At 44.1% G+C, this 21,659-nt stretch overlaps 1 protein-coding gene across 3 annotated transcripts in view; it reads right to left on the minus strand.

The window, feature by feature from the left end:
* LOC106566221 (homeodomain-interacting protein kinase 1) overlaps positions 1 to 21,659 on the minus strand; it is a 41,670-nt gene that overhangs the window by 11,174 nt on the left and 8,837 nt on the right. For 2 of the 3 annotated variants that reach the window (XM_014134096.2, XM_014134098.2), the window contains exons 2-13: positions 19,901 to 20,589; positions 18,478 to 18,669; positions 17,290 to 17,471; positions 13,155 to 13,278; positions 12,773 to 12,892; positions 12,256 to 12,342; positions 10,593 to 10,777; positions 10,299 to 10,443; positions 8,591 to 8,777; positions 4,301 to 4,419; positions 744 to 901; positions 372 to 476 (exon numbers count right to left, since the gene is read on the minus strand). In XM_014134096.2, the coding sequence (XP_013989571.2) occupies positions 372 to 476; positions 744 to 901; positions 4,301 to 4,419; positions 8,591 to 8,777; positions 10,299 to 10,443; positions 10,593 to 10,777; positions 12,256 to 12,342; positions 12,773 to 12,892; positions 13,155 to 13,278; positions 17,290 to 17,471; positions 18,478 to 18,669; positions 19,901 to 20,589 (2,293 nt within the window). The remainder of the gene's footprint in view (positions 1 to 371; positions 477 to 743; positions 902 to 4,300; positions 4,420 to 8,590; positions 8,778 to 10,298; positions 10,444 to 10,592; positions 10,778 to 12,255; positions 12,343 to 12,772; positions 12,893 to 13,154; positions 13,279 to 17,289; positions 17,472 to 18,477; positions 18,670 to 19,900; positions 20,590 to 21,659) is intronic. The other variant, XM_014134097.2, reaches the window with a different exon arrangement.

Raw genomic sequence — 21,659 nt, forward strand, 5'->3', positions numbered from 1 at the left:
CCTCACAACTGGCATCTTCACCTGCATGAGACCAGCCATCCGGACAGCTGATGAAACTGAGGAGTATTTCTGTCTGTAATAAAGCCCTTTTTGTGGGGAAAACTGATTCTGATTGGCTGGGCCTGGCTCCCCAGTGGGTGAGCCTATGCCCTCCCAGGCCCACCCATGGCTGTGCCCCTGCCCAGTCATGTGAAATCCATAGATTAGGGCCTAATGAATTTATTTAAATTGATTGATTTCCTTATATGAACTGTAACTCAGTAAAATCGTTGAAATTGTTGCGTTTATATTTTTTGTTCAGTGTAGTTGATGACTGTAACTAGTTGTTGTGCCACTATCCATTCAGTTCCTTCTCTTCCAGTCAGTCGTACCTGGTGGTTCTGCTGTTACCACGACCACCCTTAACCCTCTTCCCCGCTCCGCTCCTGGAATTAACCCCCAGGTTCTGCTGCAGCACTCCGCTGTACTGAGGTCCCCTACACACACCACAAACACAACACACACACGATTTGCAGTTTTGGGACATTACCCATGTCTATTAAACCAGGCAAACTCAAAAAAAAATGGCACAGATAAAGTATTTGAATCCATTTTTCAGTAACCCAGGACTGTTTCTCTTTATCTGGGATAGTTATCCTGTGCAGGGTAAGAATTGTTTTCTGATGGACTCTTTAACTTCTGTTATTTTATATAATGAGTTCTGATGCTAACAGACAGCTATGTAACCATGGTGATGACCCTACCTCCAGCTGTGTGTCTGCTGGGCTGTGTCCGGAAGGAGTGTCTCCACGGGAGACTCCGTGACAACCGACTGGTGGGTGGAGCCGTGGATGGCCACACCCGGAACCTGCTGCCATGACGACGGGATCAGGATGTGCTGGGTACCAGCTGGCCAGGCCTGCTACAGAGAACACACACAAAAAATCTTTGGTCGTAAACGATTGCCGGACGTCTTGGCGCGTTCAGTGTGACAGGGTCTAGAGGTCTGCCGATTTAAGTACCGCTAAGTACATTCGTAGGCTCTGACAAAGTTTCTGACAGTGTCAGAATTGTTTTGGTTTAAACGTTTACATGCTGTGCACCAAGAACAATTTCCTTAATAATCTTGTTTAGGCTACACACGTCATAAAAATCAGGCTACCTGATGGGATTTTGATAAATTCACAAAAATCACCCAAATCAAAATAAACATTCTACCACTGCGACTATGATATTTTGGGGAAGTCTATTTGATTCTGAGTTCAGACACAAAGTTAGTACGTGAAAGTTTATTTTAAGATGCCTACTTTCAGTTTTTTTCCTGAACTCACTTCAGTCAGGTTGCATAAAGCAAAGACAGGCTGTAACCTGCGCAGATCAAATGCACCGCTGCAGTTGACATAGCCTACGCTGGCTGAAGTAGCCTCTCAAGCCAATCGTAGAATGTGACGACAGAACTGAAACTAATCGTACAATCTGGCCAGGTTGATATCAAGATTTTAACCCCCCTAAGGTCGATTTATTTGCGTAATAAACAATCTCGATAAAGTTTAAGGTAGAGAAATCCGTTTTTTTTTTTTTGCAATGGATGCATCTCAATCCACTACGTCCGCTTTTGTCGAACTTCCGCATCTGAGGTGTTTGTCAGACCATGAGACAAAAATCGTCTGTAGCGTCCGAGCGGTTTGGCAAAAACAAAAATATTATGACCACTCTCGGGAAAGAGTCTCACGAACACGATGGTGTTCTCCGTTTCGCTCTACGACCCCCACAGGCATCTTGGGACTCGTCTGAAGTCTGTTCAGCAGATCTTTCTGTGGAAAGGTGAGACTCTCAGGAACACGTACATGTTGTTTTGCTTTAGGATGCCCACAGGCCTCGTCTAAAAGGTCCTCCGATACCAGTTGAAAATAAATGTTAGTATGTATATCTGGAGACTGTTTAGTGCCAAAAATGAGGGGTTAAATAAATGTCAAAAAATTAAATAATATAAGTTTCCTGATCTTTCTTATTCAGTTGAAGTCGGAATTTTACATACACTTAGGTTGGAGTCGTTAAAACTCGTTTCAACCACGCCACAAATGTATTGTTAACGAACTATAGTTTTGGCAAGTCGGTTAGGACATCTACTTTGTGCATGACACAAGTCATTTTTCCAACAGTTGTTTACAGACAGATTATATCACTTATAATTCACTGTATCACAAATCCAGTGGGTCAGAAGTTTACATACACTAAGTTGACTGTGCATTTTAAACAGCTTATGGATTAATTTGGTAACATCATGATAACGGTAAAAGACTGAATGCGACGTACATGGGGGGGGTAGCTAGGGAAAGGAGGAGGGTAGGAGAGGGGAAAGGGGGGTAGCTAGGGAAAGGAGGAGGGTAGGAGAGGGAAAGGGGGGCTAGGGAAAGGAGGAGGGTAGGAGAGGGGAAAGGAGATAGTTAGGGAAAGGGGGAAGATGGGAGAGGGGAAAGGAGGTAGTTAGGGAAAGGAGGAGGAGGATGGGAGAGGGGAAAGGAGGAGGGTAGGAGAGGGTAAAGTTCCTTGGTGTCCACATCACCAACAAACTAACATGGTCCAAGCACACCAAGACAGTCGTGAAGAGGGCACAACAAAACCTATTCCCCTCAGGAGACGGAAAAGATTTTGCATGGGTCCTCAGATCCTCAAAAGGTTTTACAGCTGCACCATCGAGAGCATCCTGACTGGTTGCATCACTGCCTGGTATGGCAACTGCTCGGCCTCCGACCGCAAGGCACTACAGAGGGTACGGCCCAGTACATCACCGAGGCCTTGCTTCCTGCCATCTAGGACCTCTATACCAGGCGGTGTCAGAGGAAGGCCCTAAAAATTGTCTTTAGACTCCAGCCACCCTAGTCATAGAGTGTTCTCTCAGCTACCGCACGGCAAGCGGTACCGGAGCGCCAAGTCTAGGTCCAAGAGGCTTCTAAACAGCTTCTACCACCAAGCCATAAGACTCCTGAACATCTAATCAAATGGCTACCCAGACTATTTGCATTGTTCCCCCCCCCCCCCTTTTACGCTGCTGCTACTCTGTTATTATCTATGCATTGTCACTTTAACAACTCTACCTACATGTACATATTACCTCAATTACCTTGACAGCGGTGTCCCCGCACATTGACTCTGTACCGGCAACCCCCTGTATATAGTCTCGCTATTGTTATTTTACTGCTGCTCTTTAATTATTTGTTATTTTTATCTCTTACTTAAAAAAAACTGCATTGTTGGTTAAGGGCTTGTTAAGGGCTTGTAAAGTCAGCATTTCACTGTAAGTTGTGGACTGATTAAGGACACCAAAGTTAGTCTATAGATTGATCAGGGTTGTGGGTTGACTGTGGACCGATTGAGGTTAGATTGATAGATCTGGGTTGTCAATGTGAAGATGAGAAGAAACAGGCTGATCCATGGCTGAGAGGTCTGGGAGAGGAGAAACTGGCTGAGAGGTCTGACAGAGGAGAAACTGGCTGAGAGGTCTGGGAGAGGAGAAACTGGCTGAGAGGTCTGGGAGAGGAGAAACTGGCTGAGAGGTCTGACAGAGGAGAAACTGGCTGAGAGGTCTGGGAGAGGAGAAACTGGCTGAGGACGTCTGGGAGAGGAGAAACTATCTGAGGAGGTCTGACAGAGGTCTGGGAGAGGAGAAACTGGCTGAGGAGGTCTGACAGAGGTCTGGGAGAGGAGAAACTGGCTGAGGAGGTCTGGGAGAGGAGAAACTGGCTGAGGAGGTCTGGGAGAGGAGAAACTGGCTGAGGAGGTCTGGGAGAGGAGAAACTGGCTGAGGAGGTCTGGGAGAGGAGAAACTGGCTGAGGAGGTCTGGGAGAGGAGAAACTGGCTGAGGAGGTCTGGGAGAGGAGAAACTATCTGAGGAGGTTTGACAGAGGTCTGGGAGAGGAGAAACTGGCTGAGGAGGTCTGGGAGAGGAGAAACTATCTGAGGAGGTCTGATAGAGGTCTGGGAGAGGAGAAACTGCAGCATGATGAGCCTAAAGGGCTTTCCAGGCTTGAAGCGGAATTCTATCCAAGCAGAGCGATCGGCGGGGATCATGTACGTGAAAGTCGCTCAGACAAAAAATGAATCTGTTCTATTTGGGCTTACTCTGTTCCGCTCCTCAGGGGTGGGCTGCTTCCTGTCTGGAAAGCCTTCAACTCTCAAAAGGTATTCTGTTCTGAGCCACTGAGGCTGGAGTTTGAGACCCAGCTGGAAGCCAGACCAGGCAGGAAAGAGAACACACACACACACACACACACACACACACACACACACACACACACACACACACACACACACACGTACCTGTGTGAGCATGGCAGGCTGCAGCTGCAGTGGCTGTGTTGATTGGTTCTGGTTCACTATGGGGACTGAACTGTCCATCCTCAGTGGGAAACTAGAGCTCTTATTGGACGACTGGAGCCCTGCAGACAGAGGAACAGCCAATCAGTAACCACCAACACAATAGAGGTTGACACGGGAACAGGACTCCTGTGGGTCTGAAGTTCTAGAATCAAGCTAGGGACTGGACAGAATGGGTCTGAAGTTCTAGAATCAAGCTAGGGACTGGACAGAATGGGTCTGAAGTTCTAGAATCAAGCTAGGGACTGGACAGAATGGGTCTGAAGTTCTAGAATCAAGCTAGGGACTAGACAGAATGGGCCTGAAGTTCTAGAATCAAGCTAGGGACTGGACAGAATGGGTCTGAAGTTCTAGAATCAAGCTAGGGACTGGACAGAATGGGTCTGAAGTTCTAGAATCAAGCTAGGGACTGGACAGAATGGGTCTGAAGTTCTAGAATCAAGCTAGGGACTGGACAGAATGGGTCTGAAGTTCTAGAATCAAGCTAGGGACTGGACAGAATGGGTCTGAAGTTCTAGAATCAAGCTAGGGACTGGACAGAATGGGCCTGAAGTTCTAGAAGCGGGACTGGACAGAATGGGTCTGAAGTTCTAGAATCAAGCTAGGGACTGGACAGAATGGGTCTGAAGTTCTAGAATCAAGCTAGGGACTGGACAGAATGGGTCTGAAGTTCTAGAATCAAGCTAGGGACTGGACAGAATGGGTCTTAAGTTCTAGAATCAAGCTAGGGACTGGACAGAATGGGTCTGAAGTTCTAGAATCAAGCTAGGGACTGGACAGAATGGGTCTGAAGTTCTAGAATCAAGCTAGGGACTGGACAGAATGGGTCTGAAGTTCTAGAATCAAGCTAGGGACTGGACAGAATGGGTCTAAAGTTCTAGAATCACTGATCTCTATACTATACAAACAACTTTTGGAAAGCTCATATTCAAAGCTACCCACCAAAAAAGTATGGTCCACAGATCTAACTGAATGTGAACAACCCTTTAACTAGAACAGAATATGGAAAAATATGACCATGGCATCCCGTAATGCGAACCATCATTTAAAGTTTGTATTTAACGCCAAGGAAAAGTTTTACGATGAAATTGGCCCCAACACCCAACTGTTCACTGCGTCCCCTAAATCAGGTAGGAACACATTCCTTCATATGATGTGGGATGTTTAACTGCCCTGCAGTGAAACGTTTCTCTGACACAGTTATAACATTCATATTCAAATGCGTTGCATCGACTGTTACTTAACGATGGTAGCTCCTTGAATCTCTCAATCAATCAGAGACGATTAGTACTGGCAGGCAGAACTGATAAATATGTTGACTCTTAGATGACAGTTACTATTAGAAGTTAAAACATTAGAATTAGACAGCCTTGACTTATTCCACATGAATTAGACAGCCTTGACTTATTGCAAGGGAATTAGACAGCCTTGACTTATTCCACATGAATTAGACAGCCTTGACTTATTCCACATGAATTAGACAGCCTTGACTTATTCCACGTGAATTAGACAGCCTTGACTTATTCCACGTGAATTAGACAGCCTTGACTTATTCCACGTGAATTAGACAGCCTTGATTTATTCCACGTGAATTAGACAGCCTTGACTTATTCCACATGAATTAGACAGCCTTGACTTATTCCACATGAATTAGACAGCCTTGACTTATTCCACATGAATTAGACAGCCTTGACTTATTCCACATGAATTAGACAGCCTTGACTTATTCCACATGAATTAGACAGCCTTGACTTATTCCACGTGAATTAGACAGCCTTGACTTATTCCACGTGAATTAGACAGCCTTGACTTATTCCACGTGAATTAGACAGCCTTGACTTATTGCACGTGAATTAGACAGCCTTGACTTATTGCAAGGGAATTAGACAGCCTTGACTTATTCCACGTGAATTAGACAGCCTTGACTTATTCCACGTGAATTAGACAGCCTTGACTTATTCCACGTGAATTAGACAGCCTTGACTTATTCCACGTGAATTAGACAGCCTTGACTTATTCCACGTGAATTAGACAGCCTTGACTTATTCCACGTGAATTAGACAGCCTTGATTTATTCCACGTGAATTAGACAGCCTTGACTTATTCCACGTGAATTAGACAGCCTTGACTTATTCCGCGTGAATTAGACAGCCATGACTTATTCCACGTGAATTAGACAGCCTTGACTTATTCCGCGTGAATTAGACAGCCTTGACTTATTGCAAGGGAATTAGACAGCCTTGACTTATTCCACGTGAATTAGACAGCCTTGACTTATTCCACGTGAATTAGACAGCCTTGACTTATTCCACGTGAATTAGACAGCCATGACTTATTCCACGTGAATTAGACAGCCTTGACTTATTCCACGTGAATTAGACAGCCTTGACTTATTCCACGTGAATTAGACAGCCTTGACTTATTCCACATGTTGTGTTAGAGCCTGAATTCAAAATGGATTAAATAAAATACACACAATAACCCATAATGACAAAGTTAAAACACTTTTTTTTTTTTTTTTTTTTACATTTTTTTCAAATGTATTGAAAATGAAATACAGAAATCTCCTTTACATAAGTATTCACACCCCATTTGCTATGGCACTCCAAATTTAACTCAGGTGCATCCAATTTCCTTTGATCATCCTTGAGATGTAAACTACAACTTGATTGGAGTCCAACCTGTGGCCAATTCACTTGTTTGGATATGATTTAGAAAGAACCACACCTGTATATATAAAAGTTCCTACAGTTGACAGTGCAGAAACTATACCATGAAGTCCAAGAAACTGTCTGTAGATCTCTCGAGATAGAATTGTGATGAGGCATAGCCGGTATTTGGGGATAAAACAATTATCCAGAGTGCTGAACGTTTCTAAGAGCCCAGTGGTCTCCATTATTGTGAAATGGAAAAAATATGGAACTACCCAGACTGCCTAGCCATCTGACCAAACTGAGCAACAGGGCAAGAAGGACCTTGGTTTAGGGAGGTGACCAAGAAACCAATGAACACACTGACAGAACTACAGAGTTCCTTGGCTGAGATGAGAGAACCTGGCAGAAGGACAACAGTCTTTACAGCACTTCACCAATCTGGGCTTTATGGGATTGGCTAGACAGAAGACACTCCTGAGAAAAAGGCACATGAAAGACAGAGCAAAAGATTCTGTGGTCTGATGAGATCCAAATTTAACTCTTTGGCCTGAATGCAAAGCGCCATGTCTGGCGAAAACCAGGTACAGCTCATCAAATACAGGCAACTCCTTGATGAAAACCTGCTTTCAGAGTGCAAACGAACTTAGACTGGGAGCGAAGATTTACGTTTCGACAGGACAATGACCCCAAGCATACAGACAAAGCGACGCTGGACTGGCTTCAGAACAAGGATGTGAAAGTCCTTGAGTGATCCTGCCAAAACGCTTGACAAAATCTCCATGGAAGTGTGTGAGAAAAAAAAATCCCCAAATCCAGATGTGCAAAGCTGATACAGACATGCCCAAGATGACTCAAAGTTTTAATCGCTGCCTAAGGTACTTCTACAAACGACTGACTCAAACTCGACTGACTCACTTTGTCATTATGGGGCATTGTGTGTAGATAGGTGAGAAATGTATTTAATCCATTTTGAATTCAGGCTGTAACACAACAAAATGTGGAATAAGTCAAGTGGTACGAATACTTTCTGTAGGCACTTATGTATTTTTTTTTTGAAGAGTATTGCCCGTCTGTGATTGGCTACCCACACGCACAGCGAGGGAAAGACTGACGAGCAGCTAACGGAGGAAGTTATTATCAGATTTAAACACGTAATAATGAACACGGGACGGCACCATTTTTTTTGTTGTTGTTGATCGGAACAGGAAAGTTCTGTGGTTGTAGAACTGTTGCAGGATCTGGACAGTACGGGGGGAAAAAAGACATGGCAGGAATGGTTTTCACTCCCGTGTCAACCTCTACACCACAATAATGCTACTCTCTCTCCCCTCAAAAACAAAACAAAATACAAAGTCATTCATTGGTAATTACTGTGTTATTACATTGAACCATGCAATTTCTTAGCAACTCAAATTTTTCTGGTTGAAAAAAATTTCCGTCGCAATTACCTAATAAACCCGACTCTGGTCTAACAGCGCTGGTCTAACAAAGGGACAATCTCTATTGAACATGCTTTTCTGTACAGTTACTAGGCTTAATCTGTGTCTTAGAAACTGTTCCTAAAGTGTTCCTGTTTTACCCTGTATGGTGTTTGGTGGGCAGACGATGAGAGTCTGCTGGAAGGGCTCAGTCTGGTAGGCCAGGCCGGTGGGGCGAGCCTGCAGGGGGACACTCTGTTGGGCCAGCCCAGGGATATTGATGGTGGCCTGCTGGTAGAGGGCTGGCTGGTAGTTCAGGAGAGGAACAGCTCCCCCTGCTGAAGGCACCTGGTGGTACAGTCCAGTCACAGAATACTGGTCACAGTCAGTTCATCGTGATCATTTACATCATTTAGCAGACGCTCTTATCCAGAGCGACTTACAAATTGGTGCATTCACCTTATGATATCCAGTGGAACAACCACTTTACAATAGTGCATCTAAATCTTTTAAGGGGGGGGTTAGAAGGATTACTTTATCCTATCCCAGGTATTCCTTGAAGAGGTGGGGTTTCAGGTGTCTCCGGAAGGTGGTGACTGACTCCGCTGTCCTGGCGTCGTGAGGGAGCTTGTTCCACCATTGGGGTGCCAGAGCAGCGAACAGTTTTGACTGGGCTGAGCGGGAACTGTGCTCAATACAATTCTGTTCTGTTTAAAGGGAAATTCCACCAACATTTAAATGTTGGGTATTCAGAGATTCCAACGTGTTTATTGTTGTTGTATCATTTTATGATGTCATGTCGTCTATTGACAGTTTAGTGGTGAGCAAAACGGGAAACTCCGACTCCCATTACGTACATGAGGAGGAATCCTGAACATGACTCAGCAACCTATATAACAAGTTTGTAGTTCTCTGATCTTATTGGTTGGAACAGCGTCTGGAACTGGAACTGCCAAAGACATTTTCATACTCAATTAAACTGGTACTGTATGACGTCGCTGGAAGTATACAGTGGTCTTCACTTGTATCTGTGTACCTGGCTGAGCTGGTTGCTGAAGGTGACAGTGTGTGTGTACCTGGCTGAGCTGATTGCTGAAGGTCACAGTGTGTGTGTACCTGGCTGAGCTGGTTGCTGAAGGTGACAGTGTGTGTGTACCTGGCTGAGCTGGTTGCTGAAGGTGACAGTGTGTGTGTACCTGGCTGAGCTGGTTGCTGAAGGTGACAGTGTGTGTGTAGCTGGCTGAGCTGTTGCTAGGTCAATGTGTGTAGCTGGCTGAGTTGATTGCTGAAGGTGACAGTGTGTGTGTAGCTGGCTGAGCTGATTGCTGAAGGTCACAGTGTGTGTGTAGCTGGCTGAGCTGATTGCTGAAGGTGACAGTGTGTGTGTACCTGGCTGAGCTGATAGCTGAAGGTCACAGTGTGTGTGTAGCTGGCTGAGCTGATTGCTGAAGGTCACAGTGTGTGTGTAGCTGGCTGAGCTGGTTGCTGAAGGTGACAGTGTGTGTGTAGCTGGCTGAGCTGATTGCTGAAGGTCACAGTGTGTGTGTAGCTGGCTGAGTTGATTGCTGAAGGTGACAGTGTGTGTGTACCTGGCTGAGCTGGTTGCTGAAGGTCACAGTGTGTGTGTAGCTGGCTGAGCTGATTGCTGAAGGTCACAGTGTGTGTGTACCTGGCTGAGCTGATTGCTGAAGGTCACAGTGTGTGTGTACCTGGCTGAGCTGATTGCTGAAGGTCACAGTGTGTGTGTAGCTGGCTGAGCTGGTTGCTGAAGGTCACAGTGTGTGTGTAGCTGGCTGAGCTGATTGCTGAAGGTGACAGTGTGTGTGTAGCTGGCTGAGCTGATTACTGAAGGTGACAGTGTGTGTGTACCTGGCTGAGCTGATTGCTGAAGGTCACAGTGAGGTTGCTGGCAGCAGCACTGGGAAGAGTGTTGGTGGAGAAGAGAGTTTTGTTGTTGTCGAACGAAGAGCTCCTGCGCTTACAGAGCTCCATGTTCTGAAAGCAAGACTTCACACTGCAAAAGGGGTGAGACGATCAAATCCTTTAACCAATCAACCAATCAAATTTCACCCACATTAGGGCAAAGTGAAATGTAATAACGTCCCACCCTTATTAAGACACACACAAGTACATCCTTCCACACACAGTGGCAGGTGTACGTACTGGGAGCTGTGAGGGAAGTCCAGCAGGTGACTCATGGTGACCAAAGGGTGACCCAACGTCTTAGTGGGCGTGATCCTCTTGTCGGCGTCCAATCGGAGCATCCGCTTCAGCAGGTCGATGAACTCCCTCCTATCAGCTTTCTCCGCCAGCATGTCCGTCCCCTCCAGGTGAGACGAGAGGTTGACCTGCATCAGGAAGTGGAAGAAGAAGAAGTGATGCAACAGGATGGAAGCGGTGAGGTTGAATGAAGGGTGAAGCTGCCACTAAAGATAAGGTCAGTTCTGGGGTTTCGTCCCCTCTAATAGATTAGGACTTGTGAGCTACCTGGCCGGTGCTGCCACCTGGCCAGCCTACCGATCCTCGACTTTGGCGATGTCATTTACAAAATAGCCTCCAACACTCTACTCAGTCAAATTGGATGCAGTCTATCACAGTGCCATCCGTTTCGTCACCAAAGCCCCATATACTACCCAACACTGCGACCTGTACGCTCTCGTCGCCTGGCCCTCGCTAAATATTCGTCGCTAAACCCACTGGCTCCAGGTCATCTATAAGTCTTTGCTAGGTAAAGCCACGCCTTATCTCAGCTCACTGGTCACCATAGCAACACCCACCCGTAGCACGCGCTCCAGCAGGTATATTTCACTGGTCACCCCCAAAGGCAACTCCTCTATTGGCCGCCTTTCCTTCCAGTTCTCTGCTGCCAATGACTGGAACGAACTGCAAAAATCACTGAAGCTGGAGACTCCATATCTCCCTCACTAGCTTTAAGCACCAGCTGTCAGAGCAGCTCACAGATCACTGCACCTGTACATAGCCCATCTATAAACAGCCCATCTACCTACCTCATCCCCATACTGTTATTTATTTATCTTGCTCCTTTGCACCCCAGTATCTCTACTTGCACATTCATCTTCTGCACATCTATCATTCCAGTGTTTAATTGCTAAATTGTAATTATTTCACCACTGTGGCCTATTTATTGCCTTACCTCCCTAATCTTACTTCATTTGCACACACTGTATATAGATTTTTCTGTTGTGTTATTGTTTATGTCACACTGCTTTGCTTTATCGTGGCCAGGTCGCAGTTGTAAATGAGAACTTGTTCTCAACTGGCCTACCTGGTTACATAAAGATGAAATACAAAAATGTAGCCTACCTACCTGCATCGCGTAGCCTACCCACCTGCATCGCGTAGCCTACCCACCTGCATCATGTAGCCTATCTACCTGCATCATGTAGTCTACCTACCTGCATCATGTAGCCACCTCCTACCTGCATCATGTAGCCCTCTCCTACCTGCATCATGTAGCCTACCTACCTGCATCATGTAGCCAATCTACATGCATCATGTAGTCTACCTACCTGCATCATCTAGCCATCTTCTACATGCATCATGTAGTCTACCTACCTGCATCATGTAGCCAATCTACCTGCATCATGTAGTCTACCTACCTGCATCATGTAGCCTACCTACCTGCATCATGTAGTCTACCTACCTGCATCATGTAGCCATCTCATACCTGCATCATGTAGCCTGCCTACCTGCATCATGTAGCCATCTGCTACCTGCATCATGTAGCCATCTGCTACCTGCATCATGTAGCCTGCCTACCTGCATAATGTAGCCATCTCCTACCTGCATCATGTAGCCTGCCTACCTGCATCATGTCATCCAGACAGTTGAAGATGTATTTCCTGGCTTCCTTTGACTTGATGCCCATCTCAGCCTCGTGCTCTGAAGGAGTCTATTAAACACAGAAAATATTCATGTTACACTCCTCATATTCATACGGCTCAATAATGTACCTTTTATTTAACTTGGCAAGTCAGTTAAGAACAAATTCTTATTTACAATGACGGCCTACCAGGGAACACTGGGTTAACTGCCTTGTTCAGGGGCAGAATGACAGATTTTTACCTTGTCAGCTCGGGGGGATTCAATCCAGCAACCTTTCAGTTACTGGCCAAACGCTCTAACCACTAGGCTACCTGCCACGCTGAAGCTTGAATATACAGGAAAAGGAAAAATGACATTTTTGTGTGCATCTCCATAAAGCATTGCAGAGTTGCCTACATCACTTATTTCAAGAAAGGTAGATCTTCCTAAGAAAAAATAAAAGCTAGTTTATGCCTAAACAATTACCAGATTGTTGTAGCAGAGCAGTGGTGTAATACCTTGATTCTCCAGAGGGGGTAGCTGGAGTCAGGTCCTCTCTTGAAGAAGTGGCTAGTCTTGGTGCCGGCACTCAGCAGATACTCTGCAGGCAGGCCCTGGGTCTGGGAAATGTACCGGATCTAGTGGACGAGGAAAGGAAGGAAGGAAGGAAGGAAGGAAGGAAGGAAGGAAGGAAGGAAGGAAGGAAGGAAGGAAGGAAGGAAGGAAGGAAGGAAGGAAGGAAAGTATTACACAATACATTACTATCAACAGTTTGATATAGCTTGGTAAGAACACAACCCAGGAAGGCCCTGTGTCTGGGAGATGTACCGGCTCTTCGTGAGAAAGGAAGATTCCATCATAACAGATGAGGATAAAGTGTTTGTGTGTATCCGTACTAACCTGGTCGTACTCTGATGCCCCGGGATAGAGGGGCCAGCCCAGGAACAACTCAGCAATAACGCAGCCCAGAGACCACATGTCTATAGCCTCACAGAACGACAAGCCCAGGATAATCTCTGGAGCCCTGAGGGAGAAAACATAGAACTCATTATACCTGGACTGTAGTGGAATAACCACCTGGACTCATTATATACCAAGACTGTAGTGGAATAACCACCTGGACTCATTATACCAAGACTGTAGTGGAATAACCACCTGGACTCATTATACCAAGACTGTAGTGGAATAACCACCTGGACTCATTATATACCAAGACTCTAGTGGAATAACCACCTGAACAAATTATACCAAGACTGTAGTGGAATAACCACCTGGACTCATTATATACCAAGACTGTAGTGGAATAACCACCTGGACTCATTATACCAAGACTGTAGTGGAATAACCACCTGGACTTATTATATACCAAGACTGTAGTGGAATAACCACCTGGACTCATTATATACCAAGACTCTAGTGGAATAACCACCTGAACAAATTATACCAAGACTGTAGTGGAATAACCACCTGTACTCATTATATACCAAGACTGTAGTGGAATAACCACCTGGACTCATAATACCAAGACTGTAGTGGAATAACCACCTGGACTCATTATATACCAAGACTGTAGTGGAATAACCACCTGGACTCATTATATACCAAGACTGTAGTGGAATAACCACCTGGACTCATTATACCAAGACTGTAGTGGAATAACCACCTGGACTCATTATACCAAGACTGTTGTGGAATAACCACCTGGACTCACTATACCAAGACTGTAGTGGAATAACCACCTGGACTCATAATACCAAGACTGTAGTGGAATAACCACCTGAACAAATTATACCAGGACTGTAGTGGAATAACCACCTGGACAAATTATACCAGGACTGTAGTGGAATAACCACCTGGACTCATTATACCAAGACTGTAGTGGAATAACCACCTGGACTCATTCTATACCAAGACTGTAGTGGAATAACCACCTGGACTCATTATATACCAAGACTGTAGTGGAATAACCACCTGGACTCATTATATACCAAGACTGTAGTGGAATAACCACCTGGACTCATTATACCAAGACTGTAGTGGAATAACCACCTGGACTCATTATACCAAGACTGTTGTGGAATAACCACCTGGACTCACTATACCAAGACTGTAGTGGAATAACCACCTGGACTCATTATATACCAAGACTGTAGTGGAATAACCACCTGGACTCATTATACCAAGACTGTAGTGGAATAACCACCTGGACTCATTATACCAAGACTGTAGTGGAATAACCACCTGGACTCATTATACCAGGACTGTAGTGGAATAACCACCTGGACTCATTATACCAGGACTGTAGTGGAATAACCACCTGGACTCATTATACCAGGACTGTAGTGGAATAACCACCTGGACTCATTATACCAGGACTGTAGTGGAATAACCACCTGGACTCATTATATACCAAGACTGTAGTGGAATAACCACCTGGACTCATTATATATCAAGACTGTAGTGGAATAACCACCTGGACTCATTATACCAAGACTGTTGTGGAATAACCACCTGGACTCATTATACCAGGACTGTTGTGGAATAACCACCTGGACTCATTATACCAAGACTGTAGTGGAATAACCACCTGGACTCATTATACCAAGACTGTAGTGGAATAACCACCTGGACTCATTATATACCAAGACTTGTGGAATAACTACCTGGACTCATTATACCAAGACTGTAGTGGAATAACCACCTGGACTCACTATACCAAGACTGTAGTGGAATAACCACCTGGACTCATTATATACCAAGACTGTAGTGGAATAACCACCTGGACTCACTATACCAGGACTGCAGTGGAATAACCACCTGGATTTTTTTGCAGTCTCAGATTCTCAAAAGTGGGTGGAATAATTGACTTTTTATATGTGATTCACCTGTATACACACCATAATGTTAGATATACCTGTACCATAATGTTAGATATACCTGTACCATAATGTCAGATATACCTGTACCATAATATACCTGTACCATGTTAGATATACCTGTACCATAATGTCAGATATACCTGTACCATAATGTTAGATATACCTGTACCATAATGTCAGATATACCTGTACCATAATGTTAGATATACCTGTACCATAATGTCATATATACCTGTACCATAATGTCAGATATACCTGTACCATAATTTTAGATATACCTGTACCATAATGTCAGATATACCTGTACCATAATGTCAGATATACCTGTACCATAATGTCAGATATACCTGTACCATAATGTCAGATATACCTGTACCATAATGTTAGATATACCTGTACCATAATGTTAGATATACCTGTACCATAATGTTAGATATACCTGTACCATAATGTCAGATATACCTGTACCATAATGTCAGATATACCTGTACCATAATGTCAGATATACCTGTACCATAATGTTAGATATACCTGTACCATAAGTCAATATACCTGTACCATAATGTTACATATACCTGTACCATAATGTTAGATATACCTGTACCATAATGTCACATATACCTGTACCATAATGTCACATATACCTGTACCATAATGTCAGATATACCTGTACCATAATGTTAGATATACCTGTACCATAATGTTAGATATACCTGTACCATAATATACCTGTACCATAATGTTAGATATACCTGTACCATAATGTTAGATATACCTGTACCATAATGTCACATATACCTGTACCATAATGTCAGATATACCTGTACCATAATGTCAGATATACCTGTACCATAATGTTAGATATACCTGTACCATAATGTTAGATATACCTGTACCATAATGTTAGATATACCTGTACCATAATATACCTGTACCATAATGTTAGATATACCTGTACCATAATGTTAGATATACCTGTACCATAATATACCTGTACCATAATGTTAGATATACCTGTACCATAATGTCAGATATACCTGTACCATAATGTTAGATATACCTGTACCATAATGTCAGATATACCTGTACCATAATGTTAGATATACCTGTACCATAATATACCTGTACCACACAATACCCCATAACGACAGAGCAAAAACAAGTTTAGATTTTATTTTTTTTGCAAATGTATTAAAAATAAACAGCTGGAATATCACATTTACATAAGTATTCAGACTCTTTACTCAGTACTTTGTTGAAGCGCCTTTTGGCAGCGATTATGTTCTCGAGTCTTATTGGCTATAACCTCATCAATCTACACACAATACCCCATATGGACAAAACAAAAACAGGTTTTTAAAAATGTTTGCATATTCATAAATAAATACATATATATACCTTTTTTACATATGTATTCAGACCCTTTGCTATGAGACTCTATAATGAACTCAGGTACAGGATTGTGTTGAAACACAGATCTGGGGAAGGGTGACCAAAACATTTCTGCAGCATTGAAGGTCCTCAAGAACATAGTGGCCTCCATCATTCTGAAATGGGATTAGAACCACCAAGACTCTTCCTAGAGCTGGATGAACGGAGCAAAGTAAAGAGAGATCCTTGATGAAAACCTGCTCCAGAGCGCTCAGGACCTCAGACTGGGGTGAAGGTTCACCTTCCAACAGGACAACGGAGAGGATCTGCAGAGAAGAATGGGAGAAACTCCCAAAATACAGGTGTGCCAAGCTTGTAGCGTCATACCCAAGAAGACTCGAGGCTGTAATCGCTGCCAAAGGTGTTTCAATTAAGTACTGAGTAAAGGATCTGAATACTTATGTAAATGTGATATTTCATAATTGATTTAATAATTTTTGTGTAGATTGATGAGGGGGGAAAAAAAACAAGTTAATCCATTTTAGAATAAGGCTGTAACATTTCCACAAAATGTGGAAAAAGTCAGGGGTCTGAATACCGCACTGTACCTGGACAGGAAAACCCCTAGTCTCAGGTGTATCTGACTGTAGTATCGTGACTAGGGGTACGTTAAGCAGACAGCCTTGGAGACGAGACTGGCCAAACAACACACACACACACACACACACACACACTGTGGGTACATGGAACAGACAGCCTTTTGAGATGTGACTGGCCACACAAACCTGTAGTATCGCGACTGCAGGTAGGTTGAGCAGACAGCCTTGGAGACGTGTGAAGCTGAGCCGAAGTCGATGACCTTGACCCTGTAGTGCTGTCTGAGTGGATCCACCAGCATGATGTTCTCTGGCTTCAGGTCAGCATGGATCAGACCCAGAGACTTCAGCTTCATCAGCGCCGTCGCCACCTAGTGGTCAAATGTAAGTAACGCGGGGTTTCAAAAGGTGAAGGCTTATCAACAGAAAAGGGTTGAAAAGTGGCACCTAGAGAAGTCCTATTTTCACTTCCTCTCCCATTGACATCACCCCAATGTAAATGGAGCACGGTTCCCACTCTTTTCAGGACATCATTTTCCATTATATTTTTACTGGAAGGGAGACAGAACTCACAGACAACTACTATCAACAGCACACAGCCGAAGTAGGTTACCATGTTAAGTTTAGGAGAGTTCTGTGAGCGAAAACATATGAAAAGGAATTATGTAATAATAACAAGTGTAATAATGTTATTTATGTATTTAACCTTTATTTAACTTGGCAAGTCAGTTAAGAACAAATTCTTATTGTCAATGACGACCTACCGGGGAACAGTGGGTTAACTGCCTTGTTCAGGGGGCAGAACGACAGATTTTTACCTTGTCAGCTCGGGGATTTGATCTAGTAACCTTTCAGTTACTGGCCCAACGCTCTAACCACTAGGCTACCTGCCTCCTCAGTGCAATAATGGTGCAATAACGGTGGAATAAAGGTGCAATAACGGTGTAATAACAGCGTAATAACAGCGTAATAACAGCGGAATAACAGCGTAATAACGGTGTAATAACGGTGTAATAACGGCGTAATAACAGCGGAATAACAGCGTAATAACAGCGTAATAACAGCGTAATAACAGCGGAATAACAGCGGAATAACAGCGTAATAACGGCGTAATAACGGTGTAATAACGGCGTAATAACAGCGTAATAATAGCGTAATAACAGCGTAATAACAGCGTAATAACGGCGTAATAACAGCGTAATAACAGCGTAATAACAGCGTAATAACGGCGGAATAACAGTCAACTTTTAGAATGACTAGGTCTACCAGGTAAACAGAACGTCAAATAAAGTTCAACCACAACATCATGACCGTATTCCTTCCACACATTTCTATAGTCGGTAATAATGGATCAATAAAGTTGTATTGCATCGTCACCTGTTGCAGTATGGGTCTGATGTGTTGTAGTGGCAGGGGGCTGAACTTGCTGTGTTTCAGGAAGTCATACAGGTTCTGCTCCAGCATCTCAAACACCAGGCAGGTGTGACCTTTGTGTTGGAAACACTCGTAGGAACGCACAAAGTTAAACTCGTCGGCGTTCTCCTCGCTCAGACGGTTCAGGATGCCCACCTGGGAACAGACAGGATGGGTGGGAGTGGCTTAGCGAGAGCACATTGACACAGCTCAACATAATCTGCTACGCTTGTTTCCCAGTTGTCTATTCCAGAACTAGTCTAGCTCCTGGGTACAAGCAGGAAGTGTGAACTCCATGCCTGACAAAGGTCTATGGTAATGAATTCGGGTCACACGTTATTTGTCAAGTCACCCGTAGGTGATCTATGGGTTACCAGGCGTTTCTCTTGAAGGATAATGAACATTAATCAAGAGGGTGGGTTAGTGAGAAAACATTGACACAGCTCAACACACTCTACATTTTTTAGTCCTATATATATATATATTAAAAAAAATAATTGGGCTAATCTAACACTTGTATATTTCATTGACGGGGGGGGGGGTTTAAAGGTCTATGGAGAAAATCGTCTTGAAAGGCGGCAAACATTGTTGTGGAAAAATATTGACTCAAATACTTCTCAGATACCAGAGCTTGTGAATTCAATTAGACTTTATCACAGAGAGCAAGAAAGCCGAGTTAGTTCATGAAACAACTGAATCTTCATTCTTAGTGCTTGCTTTTTATACAGTCTTACCTTTACAGAACGCGCCATCACCCCATTTTACCAATCTTGTTGTCTTACTTAGTTTCCATCCTCTTATTGGCTCAGACATTGGGGCATAGATTCTATTGGTGGCCGTGACATACATACACCCCTTAGCTAATGTTCCTGTACAAAGGTCTTCACAAGATCAGACCTACGTTGTCTATGTATGCTTATCTTATGCATGTGCCCAGTATCCTTCACAAGATCAGATATGGCCCAGACCAGTCACGTCTTGTTAAGTTTACCTTGCCTCGCCTCATTCCGCAAAGACTCTGCTCACGTTCCGTCCCCTTACATGTCCAAGGGTCAATTCGATGTTGATCTAGCCGCCCTGTACACTCACATGGGTTTAGCCATCACTCTGCTTACCCATGTCCAATATTCAAGCTTATATCGATTATTCTGTCTACTTCAAAACAGAACAGTAGACTGAGAATCATCAGATGACTGGAAAATCTCCCATATCTAATCTGGTGTTCAAGCTGATATGCTTGGCCCCTCCCCCGCCCCCATTAGTGAGACTCAATTCATAAAACCATTAAGATAAAACAGTGCATATCAGTTTGGATTCCAGGCTAATAAACATCACCAATCAATCATTCATTACAGACTGAACAAACAAAAAAAATAGGATAGCCCACCTCGATCTGGCCCTGTCGTGCGTACGAGGGGTGGTTCTTGAGGATCTTAATGGCCACGATCTCATTGGTTCCCCTCTTCCAACACTTGGCCACCTGACCGAAGGTCCCCCTCCCCAGGAACTCCAGCACCTCATAACTACAGGAGACTGAACACAGGGTCTCATGCTGCACCAGCTGGTAGTCCCCCTCTCCATTGGAGCTGGAGCTCTTGGTGGTTGGGGCCGAGTGGGGGACGGACTGGCCCGTACCCCCTCCTCCGACGCCCCCTGTCCTCGCGGAGAAGACGGGTGGAGGGGCAGAGAGCTCCTCCAGAATCTGAACACTTCCACTTCCTTCAACTTCCTTATTCTTCCTCTTCTGGCCCTGTCGTCGCGTCCCCATGCCTGTTGCGGTCGTCTCGGTGTGTGTGTGTGATGTATGTGAGTAGTGGTCGTTGAGGCGGCGGCTGGAGCCTCTGGGTAGGCTGCCTGTGCTGTCAGCCGCCCGGACCACCACCTGGCCTCGGGAGCCTGGAGTGGCAGAGGGGGCGAAGGAGTAACCCCCTACCCCCTGATGGCCGCCCACGGAACCATAGGGGGTGTCAGAGGACACCTCCCAAACACAGTTCTCTAACTTCATCTTCTTGACGCGGCAGAAGGCGCTGGAGGAGATGGAGGGAGGACAAAACACTTGGAGCTGGGACGACATACCTGGAGATAAGAGGGAGTGTGCATGGAGGGGCGGGAAGGAAATAGAGAAATGGAGGAGAGAGAGAGAGGAGGAGTGGTGGGGAGGAAGGGGAGAGAGAGAGAGAGATCTAATCAATGGTACATATCTTGCATGTTTCAGAATGTTCATTAGAAATATCCAGTGAGTATTGGAGGTTTATACACATACATACATACATACATACATACATACATACATACATACATACATACACACACACATATATACATACATACATACATATACATATATGTATATATACATATACACACATACATACATATATACATACATACACACACACATATACATATATATATATATATACATGTATATATATATATATATATATATATAATACACACACACACACACGTACATATATACACACACACTACCGTTCAAATGTTTGTGGTAACTTAGTAATGTCCTTGATTTTGAAAGAAAAGCAACAAAAAAAAACATTAAAATAACATCAAATTGATCAGAAACACAGTGGAGACATTGTTCATGTTGTAAATGACTATTGTAGCTGGAAATGGCTGATTTTTTATGGAATATCTACATAGACGTACAGAGGCCCATTATCAGCAACCATCACTCCTGTGTTCCAATGGCATGTTGTGTTAGCTAATCCAAGTTTATCATTTTAAAAGGCTAATTGATCAGAAGAAAACACTTTTGCAATTATGTTAGCACAGCTGAAAGCTGTTGTTCTGATTAAAGAAGCAATAAAACTGGCCTTCTTTAGACTAGTTGAGTATCTGGAGCATCAGCATTTGTGGGTTCGATTACAGGCTCAAAATGGCCAGAAACAAAGACTTTCTTCTGAAACTCGTCAGTCTATTCCTGTTCTGAGAAATGAAGGCTATTCCATGCGAGAAATTGCCAAGAAACTGAAGATCTTGTACAGCGCTGTGTACTACTCCCTTCACAGAACAGCGCAAACTGGCTCTGACCAGAATAGAGAGAGGAGTGGGAGGCCCCGGTGCACAAATGAGCAAGAGGACAAGTACATTAGAGTGTCTAGTTTGAGAAACGCCTCACAACT

This window comes from Salmo salar, chromosome ssa12 (assembly GCF_905237065.1).
Source record: "Salmo salar chromosome ssa12, Ssal_v3.1, whole genome shotgun sequence".
Taxonomy (NCBI): Eukaryota; Metazoa; Chordata; class Actinopteri; order Salmoniformes; family Salmonidae; genus Salmo; species Salmo salar.